General features: G+C 39.2%; 1 protein-coding gene across 2 annotated transcripts in view; it reads right to left on the bottom strand.

Annotated features, from left to right (window-relative positions):
• The window catches only part of CycD (cyclin D), a 36,333-nt gene that overhangs the window by 7,323 nt on the left and 2,464 nt on the right, over positions 1-26,546 (bottom strand). For both annotated transcript variants that reach the window (XM_067356531.1, XM_067356532.1), the window contains exons 2-3: positions 21,578-21,793; positions 2,984-3,146 (exon numbers count right to left, since the gene is read on the bottom strand). In XM_067356531.1, coding sequence (XP_067212632.1) covers positions 2,984-3,146; positions 21,578-21,793 — 379 coding nt within the window. The remainder of the gene's footprint in view (positions 1-2,983; positions 3,147-21,577; positions 21,794-26,546) is intronic.

Below are 26,546 nucleotides of genomic sequence, written 5' to 3'. Positions count from 1 at the left end.
AAAGCACATAAAGAAAGCAATTCAGTTAATATAGCGCGTCGAAAAGTTACGAATATTCGGCAAACGAACGTACAACTATCTGTACATTAAATAAACTCATAAAAAGCTATATTGCACTGCTTTAATAAAAATGCAAAGGACGCGCTCGGGCCTGTGCGCCCATTTATATTACGCTCCGCAAACCACCGTGGCTGATCGACGGTCAAATCGCCCGGAGAACGCCTCGGTTATTAACCGGCGAAATTAAGAGCGTGCACGGCGTGCAGATTCGTAAAACCAGTTTAAGGGAGTACGAACGGCCGCGGCAAGCCGCGGCTGGCGGGGCGCGGAGATAACTATGGAATGTGAACATCAGGCGAAATTATCGCGCGGTGTATGCACCGTAGTGCGCGTACCGAAACTTAACCCTGAGAGAGAGAGAAAGAGCTTAGCTTACATAATCAAAGCTATACACCTCGCGTCGCATCACTTCCCGTCGCTCTTAATAAACAATGCGATTGAGCGCCAGTCACCGTGTAAACAATAATAATCGCGTCTACAAGTCGACCGGCGTATCCATCGTCGGTTAGAATCGCTTTTATACTTGTACGACGAGCTGTGTGGATTTTCTGTTGTTTAAAATAATTAAATCCCGAGATTTGTTCACAAACTAAATATTGCGTATTATAATTTTTGGATAGAGTTATCTGTAATTTAGAAGCAGTCTATAATGCGCAGGATGAGTCACGAAAATTTAAATATCTCTCGTGGGTGGGTTTTGATGATGCAAATTTTTAGCATACGCATTTCGTAATCGATGCAAATCGTTGGTTAATGCAGACATTATGCAGCCCGCCGTTGGGCTTCGGGTATTTTTTCCTCGGCCGTTTATTCCTTCGACTGTGGATTTCGCGGAAAATTGTGACAACTTATTGTCTCGCTTTCCCCGCTGCCGTGGAAAAAACGCGAAGCGTCGTCCGAGAGCGGCACTGCCTAGTTTGGTTCGTGAGAAACGATCCGCGTCTTCGTCCTGTCGTGTGTCCTTTTCTCTCTCTCTCTCTCTCTCTCTCTCTCTCTCTCTCTCTCTCTCTTTCTGTCAAGTCCGTCGAGTCCGGACCAATACGAGCATCAGAACCAATACGAGCACCAGGACCAACGATGAAGGACGAAGGTGCTCTCCGCGCACCGCCGCTTTTTTTGCCATCGCGGTTGTAATAACAACCGACTGACCGATGCAGACGATGCGGGACGGAGACTCGAGGAAGAAGAGAGAGAACAGAGCGGAGAGAAGCAGTTGCATCGACGCAGAAGGAGGAGGAAAAGAGAAGGATTATGCCGACGTGCCTGCAGACGTGGAGACACGTCCAGGCATTTAAACGCACTCGATCTCGATCCTTTTTAGCTCCGCGTTATCAGTCTGCCTATCTCGCTGCGTACTTTCGCGGCGAATTCTCCCTCTGATTTCGTCTCGAATCATCGGAGGACACACGAGTCACGTTGAAGGATTTCTACTTATGATAATTTCGGAGCAAAAAAATTTTTTTTTAAGAGACGACTATTGCATTGTCTTGTAAATTACAAGAGACATAAGAATAAGAATTCTCATTTAAACTTCTGCAATATTTTTTGCCTTTTCAAATATTTATTTTTCAAAAATTGATTTATACCGCCAACTCATTTTTCTCCGCGACAAAGAATAGACTACTAGATTGAAAGTTATAAATAGATTGTGAATCAATTGATATAATATAAAATTTTCTACTTTTGTAAATAAAATTTGTTTTAATTTACAAAATTTTTTTAATTAATTTGGTTTAACTAATCTGATAATAATATAGACGATCTGTACGATCGCGATCGTAAGTTGTTGTATAGACGACATTGCGGAAAATACGGCGAAATTCCACGGATTCCAGAGAGGCTGAAGTCGTTCATGCCCAACGTGATCGGGCATTTAAACGCGCATTTAAAGGCCCTTAAAGCCTCCATTGCTTCGCGCGCGATTAGGAAACACAGGATGCCGAGATTTTCTATAGTTCACAATTCAAGCCGACTGGCATTTTCTACATTCATCGTATTCCGTTATTGAACAAAAATAGTTTTTCACTTTTATGGAAGTATCAAATTGAAAAAAAATTACGTATTCTACGTAATGATTCCTATTTATAGCATTTAGTACTTATTTCACGGTATTTTATTACTGCTATTATATCTATTTTTACATTTTTTTGCTATTATTAGCGCAGGAAAATGCAGAGAAACCGAGAATCCTAATAATAATGTAGCAACATTGTAGTAAAAATAACGATACGTCATCATGCAGTAATATTACACTACTTATTTTTTATAGGGCCCATAGCCCTTTCTCTTCTCCATAAAAGCTTACTAATAGATAGCAACAAAAGGTGTAATAGCAGCAATAACAGGCTTATCTTACTAAGCAGCATGCTTTTCGAACTGCGTGTATTATTGGCGGCCTCGTCTATATGTATATGCGTGACCCATTTAACAAAGAAAAAAGAGACGGAGAAAAGGCGAAGAAAAGAAGCGATTCATGCGACGTTACGTGGCAGTTTCCGCCACCGGTGTTCTACACGCGTTCTACGGTCCGTATGTTCATTAATGCGTACGTTAACGATGCACGTCCCCACGGTTGTTTACGGCGTGGCACGATTGCAACGCGCAATACGCATAAGAAGCTTATTTCAAGAGTTGCGCTCGTCGACCCGGTTAGAAATGCTTATGCGGTCGTTCCCATATTCAGAAAACCGAAGGCAAACGATTCTACAGACGCATAAAACGACGCATCGACGAAGGAAAGTGAGAAAGTCGTGATGTAAGTATTTTTTCATTAATAATTGTTAATAATTTTGTGTGAAACTCTCCTGCGAGATTTCGAAATAAAGATAAATGAGATTTAGAATGAATAAAAGCGTCAACTACTGCCAATAGCCAATATTAATTTTGCTAATTCTATTTTTTCTATTAATTACTTGATGCTCACCTCTGGCGCTGAGAGCGATAAAGGTTTGTGCGTGCTTTCGGACCTTCACGGTGTCCCAAGTGCGTGGCATCGGCAATCTGCTGAGGATGTGCATCAGAAAGTCACCGGGTGTTACCGCAGACAATTCCCATTTCAACTTCGAGACGACCAGCTGCTCCCACCTCTGTAACAAATTGAGGCAGATGCTATTAGATTAACATCGTGATAGAGTCGGTATTCTTATGCGCAAGAAAAAAAACTCAACAATCCTACCAAGTTGCTTCAGATTCTAATCAACTCAATTTTCCTCATCATTGAAAAAAAAATTATTTGATATAAATACAGTCTCTATCGTATAAAAATAAATGTTCACAAATTTATTATACTTTAATTATTCGCATTTTACATCTCGCGCGATGCGGCTTTCTACATCGTGTGCTTTCAGAACAACGCCAAACGTGACATGCTATTAATAATACCGCAATGATATAAGCATTACGCGAAAAATACCGCTAAGATTCGTCAAGAACCATTAGATTATTTATTTGTACCAAAAAAAAAAGCAATCCTTTAATGAGAAACGCGGAAATACTGCTTTTAATCGTCGGTAATTGCGATCAGATGCGACAACGGCGAATCACGCGCGACAATCGTCAAAAATCACGCAGCCTTGATCTCTTTTTCTCTCCGTTCCGAATCTTGAACACGAGAGAGAAGGAACGGGAGAGGAAGGAGGAGAGGAGTTTGCCCTTTCTCCGGCGAGGTTACTACGTCCGCTCTTTGGAGTACGTCGTAGTAGTACCCCCGTTCTCTTTCGACCGTGAAATTACACACGGCGGGAGTAACGCGCGACGAGTACTACGTGTCCTTCGTCTTGATTAAAAGTCCATTGAATTCGGCGAGGCTACTCGCGTTCACGGCGACAACGTAACTCCGTTTCAGGTATGCGCGCGAGCACACCTTCGAGAATCGTTCTTCGTTAGCCGGTGAAAACGTACGAGCAATATAAAATACGTATCGTATTTGTAATTTATTATATAAGTATATGATTGTTTATTGTAATTTATTATCATTTAATGTTATCAAGTATTCATATGTATAATATATTATGTATTATGGTCGTTCACCTGCGCACCCTGGCACGACACTTTAAAAGGCACCCATATTAATAATATTAGTCATGGTACGCACATTCAAAACTGTGACATGAATATTTCATGCAGCTTACATTTAAGCGCACATTACATTTTTCATTTACAATAGAATTCGTGCCAGAATTCTAAATATAATTTTGTATGCTACGTTTCTAATATGTGTGCGTATTTTGATGTGTATCTTGCATACATGAGCGGTTCGTCTATATAAAATATATTCTGTATTTTGCACGCGGATCATACATCGAATTTTGTGCGCTGAAAATAGATTTGTGGCAGAAATTGCTATAAAAATTAAGTAATCTACTTTGCGAAATAAAAATTAACTAAATATTTCCTTGATTATTACGTATCTACACGTGGAAAAATAAAATTCTTCATAATATGAATGCAAAGTAGTTAGTAAGATACATACATAATTCGTGCCAAGTCCAATCTACAATGTGCGTTTTGATTTGTTTTCTGCTTATTTGCCTTTACGTAAAGACATATTTTTCTTCGGAAATTTTTGGAAAGAAAAAATTGTAAATCACGGCGTTTCTTGATTCCATGCGACAAACACATGAAAAGCAAAGATACGAAAGGCAGAGAGCAAGAAACAATACGTAAGAAGCACATTGTAGATCGGACCTTAGAATCTGTGGACGCAATTCGCGAGGGGAACAGAAGGAAGGCGATCTATCCGTCATCATAGTACAAGCCAAATTAAAGTCCTCGTTAAATGAAAGAGGATGTGCGCTCGAGGGAAGACAAACCAAGAGGGAGTCTCTCTTTCTCGGTCCTTCTCTCTTTCTCTCTTCTCCACGGCTTATTCTCATCCTTGAAGGGGTTCCGCGCTTGAGTGCGTGCGTGCGTACGCTCACCATTCGCGTTCGCTCTCGTACACTTCTCTCGTACGTCGGGCGTCGGGAAACCAGTGAATGAAACAAAGGCTCGTACACACCGCAGAGTAGAAGCACGACAACGTAATGACAGCGGTGGTATGTAAAGCATTATATATTCTACTAGGCAGAACAGATTGTCGCATTGTGTCCTACTTTCATTCGTGGGGCACTTTTTCTCTTTGATGAAACCGCTTAATTAATTTTGATGGTGCCATTGTCCATTATGCAGATAAGGTTTCATATCTTTATTGTGCTGCTTTTACGACACAAAATAATACACATATGAATATTATTTGACTGTAATCATCACTAATTAGTCTTTTTGAGATTTTAAAATTCGAAAAAAAGTTACATAAAAGTTGTATGTCTGCAAAAATCAATAATCGATAATTCATACGATATAAGTTCATATAAATATTTATAATACGAGGCACGATATCGTTATTCAATCTGCCGGTGGGTATCAGATATGTAAAATGCTCCACGATACCCATCCCGCCGCCGCTCGTCACCGAGCATGTCAGCGTACCGCCTGGCGAACGCGCTCACGGCGCGTGCAAGCACGATATGCGTGCGTACGTAACGTAACGACACGTAATGATTCGAAGGGGGACAATGATCCACCTTAGGGATGGTTGCTGAACGCGATCGGCGACGATAAGCGTGCCTCGCGTCGCGTTGCTCCGATAATAAAGTAGCTCCGCGCTCACCCTCCGTGATACATCATGTATCTAATTTCCACATTACATTAAAGTACATTACGTTGCATTACGCACATTACATTACATTAAAGGTCGTCGTATAACATGATTTACAACTATATCTGTCCCATTAATCTATTATAATTATAGTTAAACAGAGTGTCTGTTCTCATTTCCTTTTTTTTCAACAAACCATTAAAAATCCATTCCATTATTATTTAAAAATCAGCTAATTGATGTTCGGATTTGGAGGTTACTAGAATTTTTTAAAAGAAAATTCATTATATCTACGACGATCTATGTTAACTTATTATCCCGAGGTTTCCGTTCTTTAGTATATTTTACAAATCGATACGATGAATGACATCAAGAAGCAAAAAAAAAAGGAAAAGGGTCGGAATAGGGGGCAAAAAGGTGTCAAAGTATGCCGTGGGACATGGGAAAGCAGGTGCTGGTATGAGCTGCCTATGGTGCTCCCGCTTTCCCTGTGCAATCTTCTGATAAACTCAAAGGGGTTTAAATAATAATATAGTTTGCGATCAACGTAATCACCCCATATGGCATAATTAAGGGCCAATCTACAATCTGCACTAATTTCTAACTTTGTATATCGCGTTTTCATTTCGCACGCAGCTTCGAAAATTAAAATTAAGATACTTTCAGTTCATTTATTGTACATTATTCATGCATCATTCTAAGCCACATTATGCGATGCTTTTGTATAAGTTAGAGATTGAATAATACGAAAGATTCATTTTATTAACACGCTCGCATGCGTGCGGGTAGGATTCACGCAAAGCGCGCAAGCATGCATGCGTAGTGGAGCACGCGCAATTTAATCGCAAACGCGTACGCGATAAAGGTCGATTCATATTATACGGTGTGCACCGGCAACGACGCGGCAGAATATTATGCAGCAAAGAATAATGAAGCGGCGGGCCGTTTATCATGTTCGAGATACAGCGACAGTAAAAAAAAAAGCGGGATAAAAAAAGCGAACGAGGCCACATAGCGGATAACTGAATTACGAGTAACAACAAATCCGAAAAGTTCATCACTATTGTTTAAGTTTATAAATTTTATTCGAATCCATCCTTTTTGTTATTAGATGCTACTCATTAGAAAAAATATAATTACAGTTAAATTAGTTATCTTCATGAATATTTTTTAGTATAAATTGAATATTTCTATAATGATATGGCTTGATCTCCGCAAAACCATTTTTTCCAGCTGCTTAATTTTATAATTAATGCGGCGAATTATATATAATTATACGCTGTTATTATATAATTAATATGCTGTTACACAATTACACGTCTTACAGAGTTACATTAGAAGTTGTGAAATAGCTTATACTATAAAAGCGTGAACAATACCCCCTTTTTCTCTTTACGGCATTTACGTTTGCATTTCCGGTCTAGAATTTATGGTCGTTCTCGATTCTCGGTGCGACTGGTATCGGCGGCTAGGTCAATAACTATTGAACGATAGAGAAGAGCGCGGCGCATTTATGCGTTTCATTCATGCGCGCGCGATCGTGTTCGCACGGTTTTGAATCGCGCACCTCGACGTCCCGTTTTCCCGACCGTGAGAAAGATAATCCCGGGGCATCGCACATGTGACTCCTTTTTAATGTTCGGTGCACCGAATATCGTGACACAGGAAAACAAGATAGTACACCGCGATATCCGCGGGCGAAAACGCGTAATTACGATGATTAATTGTAATTACCGCGTATCCACGTGGTTCCGCAGGCAGTGTGCTTTTTTTTCTTCTGTTATTTTTCATTTAGTTCGTTAAGCGTCCAGATGCTGGTTTTCGTTTGTGGGTGGCGAAATCGCCGACAGGTGGTCAGCGGATATGCGGAGGCATGTGCATGGAGAAAGACCAAGGAGGAGGTGTGTGGAAAAATCGCTTTGTAATCCCGTCAAAAGAATGACGCTTCCTTCAACCCTTTTGTGCGCGATCGAATGGTTAAATTAGTGAATTTAATACATTTAAATTACAACGTCTTACACAACTTATTAAAACGTTAACATTATTTAATCATAAGTGGCAAGTGTCGGACGCTGAAAAGGGAAAGTGCGTTTAAGCGAGTAGCGATATGAGAACAATGGAGCATCACACGCGAAAGATCGAGAAGGTAGAGCCCCGTTGTGCTTCGTGCCGCGCTACCTGGACGATTCTGAGAAGTCGGGGGTCTTCGATTTATCTGGTTCGCATTAAGGGATCGATACGAGACGAAGCGCGCGGGCCGCAAAGGAATCGCGGCTTAAAAAACGCAGGATTCAGGTGATATTTCTTTGGACCATGCCGAAGGAGCATAATTATAAGTTATATTTCAACACACAAGTCAGAATTATATAAGGCAAGTTTGATCAAAATGGCAATCTTTGTGTATCTTTGTGTACTAATATAATACGCAATAAAATATTATTTAAAGATATAAAATTGTATTTTTTAAGTGAATCTCGCTAATTAATAAAATTTAAAACCGCGCAATAAAAAAATAAAATTCTGTCACACTAAATGTCGCTCACTTTTGTAATAAAAATTATGCGAGTCCGAAATTTATTACGATTTTATGAGAAAATCTATTAGCGTTAAATCCCACAGGTGGTTACGCCGAAGGGGAAGCGAGACGGGAGGGAAGCCGAAAGGAAAGAAGAAGGCAGGGCGGTGCAGGATCGAAGGGCGGCGCCTGTGAGCAAGGTGTTTACCATTCTGGCCAAAAATAAAATACAAAAGACCAGACTCCCTCTCGGCCCGGCATAACTGGCAACAAAAACCAGAATCACCGTCCGCGCATTCCTCGTCCGCCATTGGCGTGGTTCGACTTGGACTGCTGCGATTAGAATAAAGGTAGTAAGTGACATTTCTGTCCGCGACAGGTAGGAAGATAGATTAATGGATGCACAAATATATTTTAGTCTGACAAAAGTTCTTTTTAGTGGTTAGAAAATCAATTGTGAATATCTAAAAAAAAAAAAACTTACATTATATAAGATAAATTAATGTCAGAATTGATAAGAGTATCAACAATAGTAGCAATAACAATAAATAAGTATAAAAATTTTTTAATGAATCCGAGGATCATATAAACTTTACAAGTCTATTTAAAATTTATTTCATATTTTACGCGGCAAATGCAGTGTCAAACACTATATATATAATTTAATCCTTTTTGCACAGGCTGTAATTTTAACGCCAGTCCTCTGTTTATAAACTTTTAGCCTAATCATGCGTCTCGCGGTTGATCACGGATCTCAGTGGTTCGCCGCCAACATAAAGCTAATTATGGAGGGCGCCGATAGCCGAAAATGTCGGGCTCTCGTCGCGAGAGGAAGAAGCGGGTTTCCTATAAGGCCCCCTCGAAGAACCCCGGGGAGATTCGATTTAATTGACGTCGGCTACGCCAATGGGGCCGGCTCTTCTCGAGGTTACTTCCAGGAACCGCCTTTTGCGGGACACATCTGCTCCGGTTACCGGAGCATACCCCGGGTCCTTTTTCGCACATAAGAAACCTCTTCTTCCTTTCCTCGTCTCGGCTGGGACCGGAACACTACTCTACGACCGGTCTCGCAGCCGTCTTTTATTTCTTCTGCGACCGGCGGGATTTTAATTTTCACAGAAGCCATAAGCCCGCCGACGACGATTTAATGAATTCGCAATTAATCCTGGATCTGTATGCTAAACCGCGCGAAGCAACAAAAATTAAATCAGGTATGTCTTCTGTCTAAAAATCTCGTGGATAGCTCAATCTGGGTCTTTGGGCCTCAGCTTGGTTTAAATTTCAGGTTCTGAGTTATGACCGTTGATACGATCGTACAAAGCTTTCCTTTTTCTGTTATCAATAACCTGTTTGATTCTTATCCTTTTAATTTCCACGGAAACCATAAATTCACCAACGACATAATACCTGTGCAATTAATTAAGTCGCCATTGTCGAACATAAAAAATTATGCTTGATAAAAAAGGAAATAATTAGTTAAATTAAAGTATCTTTGCACCGACGACATGTTACTTTTGAAAGGCGCGATTTGCCGACTTCGATTTGCCTTCGACGCGTCTGACGTAGCACCGGATGTAACTACTGACTCTCCATTCAGAGAGTGAAGACTGCGCCTGCCTAAGTTCTTAGAATATATTATATAACAGATTCCTTTACATTTTCATTAATTCGTTCATTTATACAGAAATATTTTTGTTATCATCAGATTTGTAACATGCAATGGAGATATTCCATTTTATGCTAGCGATGTTTATCTTAAATTGCTGACAAATATCGCTATGATTGTAGCAATAGATTTATGCAAAAGTTTAAAAAATCTCTTTGTCGAATGTTTTTTTATAACTCTGTATACTGTAGAATTCCTATTTTTTAAATATATTTGACTTCACATAGACAAAATAAATACGATATGCTTATATAATTAAAAGAAGAAATATTCGATTGGAATATTACTCAATTATAGATATTTAAGACTTAAATAATTCGGTGTGAGTTAACTTTCTAATTTTGTGAGCTAAACATTTCGTTTTTTTTAATATTTTTGAATACGAATGCGACAGATATAAATATATGTGTACTATACAATTTTTAATATTCGCCTGCATTTGAACACGTGTTTATATCAAATGCTTCGTCATTAAAAAATTAATTGAACGTCACAATTAAATAATTAGAATAATAGAATAAATAGTAAAATATTTATTATATAATAAAAATATGGGATTTATGAATAATATATCACATCAAAATATTCGCTTCCTCTCGTCGATCTGCGTAAATATTGACCAAGTCGAGGCCACGCGATATATCACGAGACGCCTTTCTAACTTCTAAACCAACAGGCGGTCGATTCTTTCGCCGTTGTGTCGCGCTGGCCTCGAGTGCGGATATGACGTATCGGTGGCACAAGGCATAACCAAATCCCACCATGTGCGCTGCGAAAAAGTCAGAATAAGCTGTTCTTGCTTTCGATGCTCGACGAGCTCGCGATCATTCTGGATTTTTACCGAGTTACTTTTTTAGACTTTGTATTTTATTTTCTAAAAAAAAACATAAGAGCAAATATAAAGAAACGTGATTTTATTAAAAGAATATTTCTTTGTCTTGAGAAATCTTTTTGAAGATAAATTTTACCATTAAATATCGATTTAAAAAAAAATTAATATTGCATTAAAATCTCTTGAGAGCTAAAAAGTTTATTATTCTACAATTAGAAATTAATTTCTGCGATGTAAATTAATCATTCAGATATTTGATAAATGAGCGTTGCACAAACTCATTTTAATATCTTATAACACTTTCGCTCGCTTAATTTTTGTAATAACGGTATTTCATCGTATTCCGTTGGAGGCAGGCGCGTTTTAATCGTTCTTAATTTTGCCGTAATGAGACAAATTTTTTTTGGCTCGTTGATCGCCATGCGGGTACCCGTACACCAGGTATACACATGCGTATCGATATTTTCCTGGAAAGCTCCTGGCAGACCTTAATTAAGCCTGCTTGAGTCATATTATTAAGCGAGTGTCACGGCACAAATGGAGATTTGTGATGACGTCGTAAATCATATTTGACGTCGGCTAACGCGACCAGTATATTGTTGTCCGTCGAGAGAACAAATCCATCTTTCTTCCGGCAATAGATCATTTCCGGCAATTAATTCATTTTAACTCCTGTTTTGATTAATATATCGTGTAACTTATCTTTTAAGAAATAATGTAATATTTTTAAAAAATTTTGTAAAGTAATGTGCACATGAATAATCTGATGATATCGTGTAACAGAAATATTCCTATATAAATGAATAAATTAATAAAAATGTTAATGTATTTTAGCCTTCTATTATTTCTACTATTTCTTCATAACCGGTCTCGCTGAAAAACAGAAAACCGTGTCCGTTTCGATCGGACACTTTTGCAAAGAGTTACGTTTAAGAGAGAGAGAGAGAGAGAGAGAGATACGTACGCAGGTACTCTCCTCTCGAATTCGACACTCGATCTATTGTGTCGCACCGTCACTACGGTGTATTTCGTACGCGTACGAGCATTAGACATAGTTTCGCCGTGAGAGCATCATCAGGCGGAGCGGTGACCGCCTCGAGGCCGTTTTAAGCATTGCTTTTCGCAAGGCAAACTTTCTAGTCGCTAGAAATCATTAAACCACCATGCCAAAAATTTCCCCAAGGCTTTTGCACAATCGCTAGAAGATATTCTATTTTATTCTACGATTAAATTTCAGATTAAATTCCGCATTGCCGTTCGCGAGTGAAATAATTAAGCATCTATCCGACTATCAACTGTCATGATTAATTTTTAAATTCCAGATCGCGGATTGGAAATGAAATAGTGAATGAACTGTATCAAAGCTCTACTCTCTATTCCGATCAAGGGACGGGCACAAAATTGCTTCCCCTGTACTGTTTCGCCGAAGGGCCCCCTCTTGTGCGCGACTTCTGTCTGGCATTGGCGTTTCTCACTGCTTTGCATAACCGCCTGCGGAACGTTCTCACGACGTCGCACTACGTCGTTAAGAGATAATTCGCCGTGTATCTGGTGATGTGTCAGCACTATCGCGGTTCCTTTCGACATTGACGATAGCTCGACGAACGAGTTCGGAGCCGATTTTTATTCAGCGAATACGTTGCGAGAAGATTCGATATTAAAGAATCGAAGCTTCAGCTAGTTCTGATAAAATGTAAATAATTAACAAAGACTTCGATTAATTTCAATAAGGCGGCAAAACATTTCGCACTTTGTAAATATCAAATAGAATATAGTTATAAAAATAATTTTTTTTTTCCCTACATATTGTAGTTGTTATCCAAGATTCGAATCTAATGTTTGACGTAAGCTATCGCTTTGGTGAGCTAAGCCTCAATTAATAAAATTATTTAAATGTTTCCTAAAACTGTGTGCATTTCAATTCTCTATGTACTTTGTCTATTGCAGAATGCGAGAACAACAGTAATAAATTGACGGAATGGAAGACGTATTTTTGGAAGTGTCCACCAAACGTTACACTCGCCTCATGAAAAGTAGCCGAGGTCAAGTCGCCAATTCACGGGGACAAAAGGCCGCGTTTCCTCCGTGTCGCGGGAGAAGAGGACAACCGAAAGAAAAAAAGAAAGAAGATAAAGGAAGAGAAACAGAGAAGAGAGAGCCGGTCGCAGTCTGGGGATGAGTCTCTTTTATTCGAGTTCCGCCAGAAAAAGAAATTCAGAAACGAACGTGCGACGCACCTGTCGCCCGACAGCGAGCTTGAGGTAAAGCACGCCTCGTGTCTCGCGAATGATCGAGGGTCGTGAGCAGTGTGCGTTTCGCGAACGGGTTATGCATAATGAAAATAGGAAGCTTTCATTGGATGAATTTCTTAACGATTGTACTCGCCACTCGTAAGTAAATTATCGCATTCCGGCGATTCTCCTCGTACGATTCGCGTATTGTCATTGCGCGTTCATCTGTTGATTTGGAATTTTAAAATAAAATTCGATAAGTTTCTTTCAAATAAATTTTGAGCAGCTAGAATTTATATTAATTCTAGTAATATTGCGTAATGGTACGTTAATATTTACGTATTTTGAATATTACGATGCACGTTGACGATGCGTAAAAGTTTCAACATCGTGAATGCGCATAATTGTACGCGATGTTTCGAAACATTCATTACTCTCCGTCCTAATTTCGTCCAAAACGGAAGCAAAAACGTGACGCACCTGTCGTCCGTCCACCTTAAGGTAGGACACGTCGGAAAAGGTGTGTGATGGATCAAGGGCCGCAAGGTGCCTGTTGCGGATGCAACAGGTTACGGTAACATGTGGCGGCTAACATGTAGCGATATCCCGAGTTGTAGTAATTTCTGATGTTACTTTGTTCTACAAGAAGAGGCGAAGCCAAGAACAAATTCTTTTAACACATCCTCATTTTTGTTGCAAATTACAAATTGTGTTTCAAGCATGATGCTTTTAATCTTTCATTGATAATATTTGTCATCAACATAATCGAAATAGAATCTAATATTTCTATTAAAATGTAACAAAAAATTTTTGTTCTATACAAAAAGATAAATATATTTATTATGTCTTATTGATTTAATGCTAAACTAATTTGTTATATATTTATTTTTATATTTTGTGGCAATTAATAATAAGTGAATTTTCTTCCATACAGCACAATGTTTCTTGGCGTGAGCATTCGCGAGTTAAAGAACCACGAGGCGCATATGCGCGTAAGTCGCGTGCTCGCTTAATTACCATGGGCAGGTGGGCAGCTGCAATACGATGTAGCACCCCGGAACCCCAGATCCCTGTGTTTTCGGTTCATCAAAGTGTTGCATGAAAAACAAGACAACTGCGCAAACGCGCTGCTTTCCGACATTCTGCTTGTGCAAGACAAAGCGAAGGCAAATGAACTCGTCGCTCGCCTGTGGCCTGTTGCATCTAATAGTGGCGGCAGGTGCACAACTCTTTTTTTTTTCTTTCCTTTTGCGTAATTATCGGAAGATCGATTCAGCAAATTGAAGCTCGCGGTAGTCCACGTTTATTCGCATGTAATTTTATTAATCACGCTTATCGCGACGATAAGATCGTTGATCACGACGATGGAGGGAAGTGCATGAATTAATTTTCTGATGTAATTTTCGGCTTATCTATGTCATAAATTTGTTATATTGGAAATGTTGTTCAAACACGTCCAAAAATTGTCAGAAGATAAATTAAAGAATTCTGAAATATTCTATAATCAAAAAGTAAAATAAAAAAATTAAAGGCAATACCAATCGGATGTAGAACGCTTAGATTTTTAGATTGTCAAAAATATTATCAGATAATAATAAAAAAAATCACAATAATTCAATAAAAATCAATATAGATAATTATATTATCGCATCATAATAATAATGGAAAACATATGTAATCTTAGAATTATGATTCAGAAAAAATTTCGTAAGCACTGATACCATTCTTATCAAATATCCAAACTAAATTATCAATTCCAGAAAAAGCTGAAATATCTAGGAATTAAGGTGACATTTAAATATCGATACTGCTGAAAGTACTCCTAACTCGAGAGACGCGTTTCTTGAGTTTCGCGAAGTCTAAGAGAGGCTGGTCTCTCTCTTAACAAAAACTCCGAAGGAGGAAGGGGTCAGAGGCACCAGCTGCACCCGGGGTACCTCCCCCCTCCTCCCCCTTTTCCTATCCTCACGCATGTACTTCCGAGCGACGCGATGCGCGCATACAAATTCGCACGTGTTGCGCGCCCGTTATATGCGTAGACAGTCTCCGTCGAACGGGAGAAACGGGGGACCGCGTCGTTTTCTTCCACGGGGTTTCCTGACTTCGCGGGGAGAAGGGGGGGGGGCAAGGGGGGACCCCTGCCATGGCTCGGGCAAGGGGTGCATATTCACCGGTCCGCGCAGCAGATGCACAGCTGCCGCGGGGCGTCGCGACGGGCACGGGCCCGGTGCACCCCGTCGAAAGGACTATACTCCGCGGCAAGCACCTGGCCCTCACCTGCTTTCCCCCCCGTTTTCAATACCCGCGCGCTCCCGCGGACACACATCGCCAGCCACCCGGCCGGAATACGAGTCCCCGTATAGACGATCTGTATAGATATGCATTTCGCATAGCGCTAGATGTAATATCGCGCCGCGCACGGCGTGTCTCGGAATGCGATTCAAGCGTGACGAGCTGACTTTCGGTTTCTCGCTCATTGTAGGGTGTACAGGCGTGTTTTATATTCTCCACTTTTTTTGTGCTGAATGTTAAATATTAATGTAAAATAATGATTATTGTTATATTGATTGTACAAAATTCACACTGTTGAGACTTGCAAGGATTCTCTTAGACAAACAAAGAAGAAATTCTAACTTCTAAGAAAAATACTAACATAAGATAATTTTGTCTCACTTTGGCTTCGTATCTGATTTGGACGCTCTATTCTTTTTTTCTGTAATTTTATATTCAATAATCTACTTTTCTCTCAATTTTCTCGAAAATTCTGCTATTATTTCTATAGACATTTTATTGAAGAAGAGATCACGGATAATTTTTAATTCGGAGACTTTAACTCGTGAACTCAAATATTTGCAGTTATGATTAAGATAAGTGTGTAAAGTCAGAGGAATACAATATTATTAATTTAAGATTATTAATGCAACTATTACTAATCATAACGAAAGAGTGACTTTTTGACTACTCGTGGACATTTTTCAATCGCGACAGAATAGATAAGCGTGCGTTCCGGGTTCTACCTGTGGATTCGATGAAAATGTATTCATTCCGACAGTATGTTTTGACCGCGTGTGCATAGTACCGTGATGCAGGTGCGTCACGCCCTTACCTGGCACTTTCCTGTTTATTTATCGATGATTAGTCACTTTTTTCACGTGTTGCACGATTCAGAAAGCAGCGAGCGTGAAGCACCAGCGGCGGCCGCGCGAGGTTTACGGCCTCGCTGAATTGCCCTCAAAAAACAGCAATTACTCTCTCAACCAACGTTTCGACTGTTTTACGCGCCGATTATCTCCCTCTCGCTCTCACCTGCCGTTGCACCCGAAACACCGTTCCACTCCCTTTAACATCTCGTTAACAACTCAACCGCAATCGCACGCGACAGGCAACAAGTGTGACTTTTTGAACCACGCGCCTGCTACCTTTTTTCCCTAATTTAGGATTTAGTCCTTTTGTTTCGTTGCATTTAATTAATCGAAGTTTGATTACCTAAATTTTTAGAAGTTTAAGAAATCTACGCAAAAGATTCTTTCATGCTCAGCATCCACGTATATTTTTATTACATCTTTTACTGCAATGAATAAAACAGAAGTTTACAATGACTCGTCAAGTAGTTATCTTTTCTCAGAATATAAATATATTTGCAGAAAATAGTACTTCTCAAAATTTTATACTTTTTTCAATTTTTGTCCATCGTGGAAAGAAAAGCGAACGTATCTCAACCGGTAACGAAGCAGAGATGCAACTTGAGAAGGTTGAGGATCGTTTAAAAGCCAGTAGTAGGCGAGGCAGGAATTTCGCGTAACCTTGACGGCGGTTTAAACGAGAATCGTACGTTCGCACACACGTAATCGAAAGGCGGCTCACCGCGCGCGGCGTATGTCAGGCTGAGAGAGCATCGCTGAAAATTAAATAACCGTTTCCCGTATCAGCTGTTATCTATTTAGGCTTGCTCGAGCTATCGCGTGTTTGCCCGGGTGCACGTAGAGCCGTTGCGCTCTCTTTCTCTCGTTCTCTCTTGCTCTTCGGCGTTCCTTGTGAGAGAAACGGAATTCGTCACCGTGCATACGGACGACCATACCGTGTCTCGGGCGACCAGAGAGCATTTAAATTCACAAAGCCTGTTCCCTTCACGTAGACAACGGCGTGCCGGTCGGCCGGTTTGTTTGCACAAGTTGCAGGAACTATCCAATTTACGGGGAAAACGGCCGTCGTCGAACGAGACAGGAATCGACCCTTTCGACGAAGGGCAGAGGAACTGATGAATGGAATTTTTTAAACAGCAGGCGAGAAAACATGCTTCTTCTGTGACAGCGTGAGTACGTCGCTGATTGTGAGTATAGAATGATTCAGATGTGCCGTCGCCGCATGCCTTCTGTCTAAGGATTCTTTCGCAGGTAAGTTTACGAGTTCCCTTTAAATTATATTTCTTTGAGGGTTGGATATTTCTTTTTAAATTCAAAAAAATTAAATTAAATTGAATTTTTTAATCGAAATCGAAGCTATGCGATCGTAGAGCGCATTTTCCGCCACGACGGCTAGACTCTGCGTAATTTGACACCCAATACTCGACATGAATATTATCATCTTACGTTTCACGTCGCACGGCAGCCAAGCGAGGTATTATAATTTCTGCAAAGAGATCGGTTTATCGTAGTTTACCGTGGCGAGAATGCAACAGGACAAGTGGGGCGTCAATGAGGAAACGCGTATGAATATTTATCGCTTAAGTTGTGAAAATTTCCGAAGTAAAAATTTGTATAAGCATCTATCAATTCGGGAATAATTTAAAATGTTTGAAAAATTCGTATTTCGATATCGCATATATGAAACTATCCGATGAAAACGAAAACGCTTGTCGTTTTTATTGAAGTGAAGAGTTCTTTGTGTTCGGCAAGAGAGCAATTTTATACTACAAGGTCAATAATACTACAATATATTTTTTGAAAGTCATCAGAAACGAAATATTGGATGAGATTGCCGATATCGCGCACAATTTTTTGCGACTGAAAACGTACAATGGGCGCACAAAAAATCGGCGTCTGTGATTTGAATAGGAATGATGATTTAGGTCGGGATCGGTAGATACGCTACTGACGCTAGTGATGACGAGATATCCTTGTACTCTCGTAAAACGGAGGAGTATAAACGCTGATGTAATTCTCACGTTTCGTCGAAGAGCGCGCGATCGGAGTAACAAAGTATGATTCGTGATAAAGCTGGTAGAATAATCCTTGCGTTACGTGACACGGTAATGATAAGTCATTCAGAAATCTTTTCAAGTGACAGCAATTTTCCAAAACTCCGAGTGAGTTGTAATTTTAAGAACCAAAAAATGAAGAAAGAAATAGATAAGTGCTGCATTTAAAGTAAGATGATCACATCTGTAATTTTGTAAGGTTTATTTTAAATGCAAAGTGGATCTTACAAATTATATTCACAGTCTAAATTTACTTCGAATTCCTTGAATAATATCACAGTTTTTAAGATTGCTGTAAAACGTAATGACATTTTACAATGTTGTCTTAATGGGTGATTCGGTTGGTTTATCTTCCTTTTAAAAATTTTATCTGATTAATGATTATTCAATTAGTAATCTGTCACTTAATACATATTTAATGCTACATCACTATCGTATCGTTAAATCTATTACTACGTTGAGAAATTAAAACTTATTTAAATTATGAAATAAATTTTGTAAAAATACGTCTTTCATCAACAATTTTATACGTTTTAAAGTTCATTCAAATAAAATAGGAATATTCGGAGATATAAATAAGTATCTTCCGCAAAATTTCGCTTATTACGATTCGCATATTTATTAGACGGCAACTGTTTGTATAATAAATTCTACATATTCAAAAACTTGCCTCTTTTCATCCTGATTGAATAAAATCCACTTAAATCCGGAATTCATTCACAAATTCCAATTGTTTTTCTTAAAACACCTTTCTGGCGTGAATGTCGCGATCGGGTTTGTTTCATCATCAATATAATTAACATCTGAGAAACCGTGGAAGACGGTATTTAAACGGTTATTCCAATGAAAGAGTATCAATGCACGATTAATTGCTCCATCTGTCTAGCTGATGGCGATAATGATTGCGACGGCGGTGTCCAATCATGCGCAAGATTCTCTGCGAAACGTGCGAGACGAACGCGCAGGAAAGGATATTTAATTTTTGAAATCGCAAAAAAAGTTGTGCGCCGTCAGAGTGCGGGCGAAAGAGGCGGGCGAAGAGACGTCAGAGAAAGAGAGAGAGAGAGAGACAAAGAGAAAGAGAGATACGGGAGACGATCGCCATCCCATTATAACCAAAGAACGCCTGGCATGGCCCAAAATAGTCCACGAAGCCACGTCACCGTCGATTGGATCTTCTCGCATTTAAAATTACGCTCCTGGACAAGTCATATCGCTCGCCTCCTAACAAATGCGATTCGACGCGACGTTTCGTTGCATCTTTACACGATACATGTGTGCGCTTGCGGACCGCTCTCACAGCGTGGAAACAGGAAGATATTGCGATCGAGAGATACGCATTTAACAAAATATGCGTCTTTAATCTTTGTGAGCTCCGAGACCGGTTTTCAGGGACAATTGTTTTCTTTTTTTAAAGAATAAAACAATCTCGCATTTTCTTCAAGATTTCACATAAATAATTTTTATCTTATAATTTCATAGATTACTTCAAACCGTCACAACAATTATTACAGCTGATTAGGTTTAATATTTTTAACTTCTTGCCAGTAAAGGAATAATTTCTTTTTAACAGACATTCTTTACTTATCTCTTAAAACTTAAAATATTATCTTTACAGAAATTAAAGATTCAATTTGGATTCTCAGACCGATTTTTCCGTTTCTACAAAACTGTTTGACGCGTTTAATTCGAGCCGGTACGCATTTTGTAATATTCAAAAATTTATAGCATTTATGGATTACCGAATTGTTTTCCTTGCAAATCATAGGAATGTTATCATACAATCGGTCGTCTTTCGACAATACTGGCTCAAGTATGTACATACCAAGTATGATAGGTCAATGATCGCGAAAACAAACAGCAGGCTCTATTCTTAAACGTGAGCTAAAACCCCCCCGTCTACCCCGCGCGATGTGGAATTAAAGAACCCCAAATATCGTGGTTTTGTTCTGTCAAGGCGGACTGTATAAAAAATAACAACACTGAGCAGATTCCATACGAATCCAGAAACCTAATTCAAACTGTCACCGATCGCGCCTCGAATTTCTCCCATAAAAGTTTCATGATATTGATATGAAGGCAGAGAAATCACGTAAACAGCTAAGATGAGTATCGATGAAGAGAAAAACAAATAATCTTTAGACGATTAGAAAAACCTATTTGTTATGAAACATTAAGTCGTTCCGATATCTCAGCATGACAAAGACAAAGATATTGAAGAAATATAGGAAAAGCGTTCATAACGAAACATTAGTCATTTTAAAAATCCTAATAGTACTAATAAATTTCTGATAGTAAGAAAAGCCATTTAAACGTTTTGGGAAAAGCAATCAATGAGTCATTTTAAAAATTCCAATAGCATAGATAAAATTCTAACAAAAACTTTTAAATCTACATTTTTTTAAATCATACAAACAAGTTAACATGTGAACGAAAATGTTGCAAAATATCGTAGAGAGGCGTGCAATAAGTCTAAATTACCCTGTACATAGTTATATCGTCTGCGCCTCGTAAAATTTTATTATTAAAGATTAGTAAAAGCAGGATTAAGAAGAGAAAAACGAGTCAATAGTATCTTTAACTAATATTTACGACATCTGTTTTATGGGAGACCGTTATGGCGCTTTGAATATCGTCGTTCGTTCTTAAGGACTGCGTGGAAGAATTTGCATCTGTCTCTACATTTATCTAACACCTTGAGATCTACGAATGAGTTTAAATTCGCCGGCCGTCAGCCCAGATACATATATAGATTCGTGGATAGCCGATCGCAAATGCGATTTCGTCGTGCATTCTATCCGGGCCGGTCGTTACTCCACATTTTGCACGCACAACGCAATAAAATCGCGCTTGGCGTCGATCGTTCTCGAGATCGCGGCAACGATGTAGCTCGCGGTAGCCCGTTTCCTTGATCTCTCGCTGCGTTAGTAAAACGCTTGGTGAATTATGCAGTGAGCAAGGAGTACCTACGTACGAGTAGCGGTATCGTGCGTGTATTTTATTCGTTCGCACATGTCAAAAAAATCGTGCGATATTATTCGTGATCGATCCGTAACGTGTTTACAAGTTGTGTAATATATTTTGAAAGCCTTTGTTGTTAGCAAAATATAAACAAAGATACGTGAATATTTTTGTCGGATTAAAATTAAAAAAAAATAAACTTTTTGCGTTATACGTCGTCTGATTAATATTTAATAATTGTCAGCCTTTGTTGATTGTCAGTTTTAGATAATTCGCTTGTTGCAAAGACCAGAACTTCGCGATAAGATAAAGTCGCGATTTACGTCTATATGGGTCAAAAAGTTAATACGTAACTCATAAATAGCGCTACGCTTGTTGCACAAAATATTGTATCGAAGGATCGCTGTCAATCGCGAAAATGAATGACGGTCGTCGAACACATTTATCGTTCGATTGCTCTCTTTTGTGTTCACTTACCCAAAGATCGTCAAGAGTGATGGAATTATCGGTGTAGAAAACAAGGACTTCAGCTGTGAGCGGCGACGTCTCGCGCAGCTTCGATGCTAGCAGCAGACAAGCCGTTCCGAGCAGCTGCAGCTGCGACTTCCTGATCGGGCAGATCGAGAGGAACCTGTCGACGTAATTCATCGACAGAGGAAAGACTTCGTCCTGGCACTTCTGCTCCTCGCATACCTGCAACAAACGAGACAGGATGACGGGCGACGTAGAGATGTGCATCAATGTAACAAACACGTCGCGTTGATAAGGCGAACGATGAGATCGTTTCAAGGTCGCATGATCGGAGAGAAGCACCGCGATAACGCCCGAATACTCGCGACTCATGATGCAAATTTAGCTCGCCGGCGAATCATGCGAGTTACACTGCAGAACGTAATACGTCGAGTAGCTAGTAAAAATATCGAACGTATATACGCGAAGCAGAGATTATAAGTGGATTGATTAATAGCAGCCGAAATCTCTCTTCGCGATTTCGTGGGTCGCTTAATATCAATTTAAAAATGCAATAATAATCTTAAAAAAATAATATTGATACAACTTTTTTTAATTGCTCAAGTTTATCGTTCAATCAATTTTTTTATATTAATTTCATGTATTTCTACATATGATTCTAGTTAGCAAAAAATTCGTACAATGCAATTAAAAGGATCCGATTGATCTATGATTGGAACTCTTGGATTCCATTTTTGAAAATTCTTAAGTTTTTTCATTTACACGTTCTTGCAATATTGAATATATAAAAGATTTGCAAATGCGTTGGAAGAAACGAATATTCATACAATAATCATCTGCACTAACATAGGCGTAAGCACGGATATCGTACCGGATTTCCTCCTATCGTATTTTAACTAGCACGACACTCACCATGCGGGTCGATCGCCTTGGCCATAGGTCGAAGAACTTCGGCTTTGGAATCTTTTATCAGATAAAATTTTTTTGAAAAATAAACTAATGAAAGAAAAGTTAACTAATAATAGAATGTTTTTTTATCTCAGAAGAATCGTCCATTATAAAAATAATTAGTTGCATTTTGCAACAATAAAATTATATTCGGTTCTTAAAAATATTTCTAGGATGATCTCTCCATCAGATCAAGTAAATCAAGAGTAAAGAAATTCTCAGTGCTTCATCAATAATTTATCGCGTGCATCAACGCAGCAATCGTAACAACGGGATAAATCGCGTTTTCGTTATCACGTTTATTACCGCATGTTTATTATTGCGTGTTTACATAAATCGCAATGGTCGGGGCGTCTTTGAAGTTTCGGGGACCCGCTGAATTGCGGTAGGATCGCGAATTAACTTTACCCGGACGCCTCGGGGTGCCGAGAGCGAGCGGCTATGAGTGATCGTGCGTCGTCGAGGCGCGAGAGAGGAACTTATTGAGCGTGACCAACGATTGCCAGCCAGCCCTCGCGGCCTCACGCATGCATGCACGCACGCAGGCACCCTTTCGTAATTACCCCGCCGCCACCACCAATTAGCAGCAGCACTGGCTTAACAAAATAATCGCGCTATAAAATCGTATGTAAAATTGGCTTCGCCCGCGGAGCAAATGGATTGAAAAAATTTTGGTGCTAAGACTTATTAAACTTTTCCACGCTTGTTCCCTTCGCAATTGGCCAATAATCGTCCAAAATTGAGAGAGAAAAAGGAGACGTATATTTTCCAATGGTATTCTTCAACGAAATCGCTTCGAGAGATTATCGTGCATCTGTTCAAACATCGACGAAAGCCGATCAAGCGTCGGAGGCAAATTCACAAAATGCAGGAGCGATGTAATAAAGACTCGAATCATAAAGAGAAGAGATTCTTGCAATTTTTCGATATGGATTTTGGCCATATAATATTTCTTTAACAATATAGCGTCATAATCTGTAACACGTTTTGACATTTAAAACATTTTTACTTTTAATATTTGGGAGCTGCGTTACTGATTTGCGCTAAAGAAGATATTTATGTAGAGGAACAGTACGATAATTGTAATGCGAACGGCGTTTGAAAGCCGAAAAAAAATTCACCGAGCGCTAAGTGAAGCAATTACCAAAATTCTTACGCTGAAATCTCACATTCGCGACTTTTAATTCGGAAACTGATACCGGGAATGTTTCGGGTATCTTTTTCTGAGATGAGCTGCCTCGAAATTTTATTGCTCTTATCTGCGTAATTTTATCGAACTCGCTGATCTCTCTCTCTTATAAGTTCGGCGCCAATTAGGCAGAATTGCCGCCGATAAAGCTGATCGCGACCGGTGTTATATACGTCTGTCTCGCATGTTTCGATAATAATCGAGCAAGGCCCGTCCAAGCTTTCTTCAGGAAGGATATAGAATGCAGAATTTTGACGGAGGACAAAGTTTGGAATTGATATCAAACCGGTGTCCAATTGCCCGCAATCCGACAATGCAACACCTTTGCTATCAGCGGCATTTGTGAGAGTTTATATACATGGTGATTGAGTAAAATGTCTCGTCCTGTATTTTACTTAAATATCCTCTCTTTAGAAATTTAAAATTCTAACAGAACTTACGTTTTTATCTGAAGCTTCAACACTGCGAGTTGTGAATCATTGACAAATGACCGTTTGGAATTCTTTCGAAAGAAAGAAAATAAAAAAATAAGTTTAGGATACCGTGTATAATTAACTGTAATGGCTTAGAAAAATCGTATACATTCCGTCGATGTGCATGACGACCTGTCATTTGCTGGATCGACGAGCAAGCGTAAGAATTCGAAGCGCGATGTGTGCTATTACATTCACACATGTAGCTGCGTGCGCGACCCGGGCGACTCGCTTTCGGCATGAAACACGCCGTCGAGGTCATCGCGTGAATTTGGTTGTTGCGATCGAATGTCTGGGGCGCAAGAGAAATTAAATGCTCGAGGAAGAGCGATGCCGATCTAATCGATACAACGAAACTGCGAAAGTGTGACGCAATGAAAGAGTCATTTTTTCGAAGTCTGCTATTTTGTAACAAAAGTCTACTGCGCGTCGAAATTTTGTCACGTTGTAACCGCAACTTCAATTCAAGCAAAGTTTGCGAAAACTTGTTGCAGTATGATATTCGCGTTCAATAAGCTCCGTTGTGTCATAACATTATGTTACGGTACGTTATATTACCGTTATTTCTATTATAAAATAATGTTAATACATATTTTTAGTTTCCAATTGCTGCTATGAATTTCTGATAATAATATCTATCATGATAATTCTTGTTATATATGCATCACATCGTCCGACTAATCGAACGACAGATGAGCTTCCAGTCGTAATAACAAAGGTGAGCCGTAAAGAAAACCCGACTTATCGCTATCCTTGTCGTTATTGTAATCGTCGGCGTCGTCCTAATCACCGTCATCGTGAGAACGGCGTCTCGTCGACGGCAAAGAAAAACAATTTGGACTTCTCTGCCGGCAGAGAACTGAGCAAGCGTATATCGAGCGGCCTCACGCTATCGGAGCGTGAGCGATATACTCGTATCGTTTCAGCTCCGATTTAAACGAGAGCGAAATAAAGCGATGTCGAAGAAATACAACGAAACGGAATCCGGTCCGGAAGCGAATTAATTCATTACCATATCCGATGAAGAAGGAAGTCTGGGCAGAGGAAGGGCGGAAAAGGCGGAATTAATTCGTCGACATGGTCGATCGTCCACCTTTCAATCCGTCCGATGATAATTTTATCATCGAATCTTCTTTATTTTTTATTTGGGTTTTCCGAAAATAAAGTGTTTAATGTTTGTATAAAAAGACACTATTGTTCTGAATATTGCGCTAATCAAACACTAATCTATCGTCATTTAATTCGTCAAAGAGAAATCGCGAAATTGCAATTAATGGGAATTAACGTCTAATTTTCTAAAAGTATATGCTTAATTTAGATGAATGTAATTAAACTAGACACAAATGACCCCCGATAGCACGCCTGTCGCAATATTGCAATATCGTTATCGCGAGATTCAGAATAAAACAAACAAGACTACATATTGCTTGTGAGTATTCGATACTCCTATTGTTTGATACCGGCGTGCGAATATAGGTTTTTAAATCGCCATCTTTAGATTAATCACAATAGAACGTAGCGATACTTGGCTGATCGCCTGCTGATTCTGTTCTTTAATCGAAGAGAATGCGGTGTGAATGATGTCAATCGCGAGTACAATTCCCTTATCGGCAGCTTTGGAAACGCACGGTGACGTAAGTCGGAGGGGATCTTATCGGTGCCGGACCGAATTTCCTGCTCAATGACAGTGAAATGTCAAAAATGGTCGTTGAGTTGCGACTGACGACGAATGTGATATATCTCGCGAAAAAATTTAACTTTGAATTACGAAAATTTAACATATAATTAACAAAAAATTCACAATAAAAAAATATTATTATATGTACAAAGTGCACTTTTTATACACAATTTTATATCATCTTAAGTAGTTTTATATAAATAATTAAATATCATTTTATATCAAGACTTTTATATCGACTTTTATTTTTTTACTTGGAACAAAAACGACTGATATTATCTACAGTTAAAAAGAAAAAATATTCCGGGTAATCACGTTGAGAAATCTTATTTGTGATATTTTTATCTTAAATTTTGAGTATTCAAAAAATCTGTGATTAAATTCCTCGTTCTTTACATCAATACGAAAATTTAAATTTGATGTATTACGGTACCGAGAATATTTCACGTTTGATAAATTGTTGATCGAGAGGCATTATTGTGCAATAACATAAGGAATGTTTATTTTGCTTCGTGTGCGCCGATAGAAAGAATTTTGCGCGAGTATGGACTTGGGATCACAATGCTCCCGCGACAAAAGAACGCAGCAACAGGTTTGCTGACGAAACAGCCGGCTCACAGAGATTGAAGTTGCATCGAGCGCCTTTAAATTTGCCTTCATTTCCTGTCTCGTTTCAAAGGACAATGC

This window comes from Linepithema humile, chromosome 6 (assembly GCF_040581485.1).
Source record: "Linepithema humile isolate Giens D197 chromosome 6, Lhum_UNIL_v1.0, whole genome shotgun sequence".
In the NCBI taxonomy this organism is placed as follows: domain Eukaryota; kingdom Metazoa; phylum Arthropoda; class Insecta; order Hymenoptera; family Formicidae; genus Linepithema; species Linepithema humile.
Note: the sequence above shows the minus strand (reverse complement) of the source record. Positions and strands in the feature narration are given on the sequence as shown.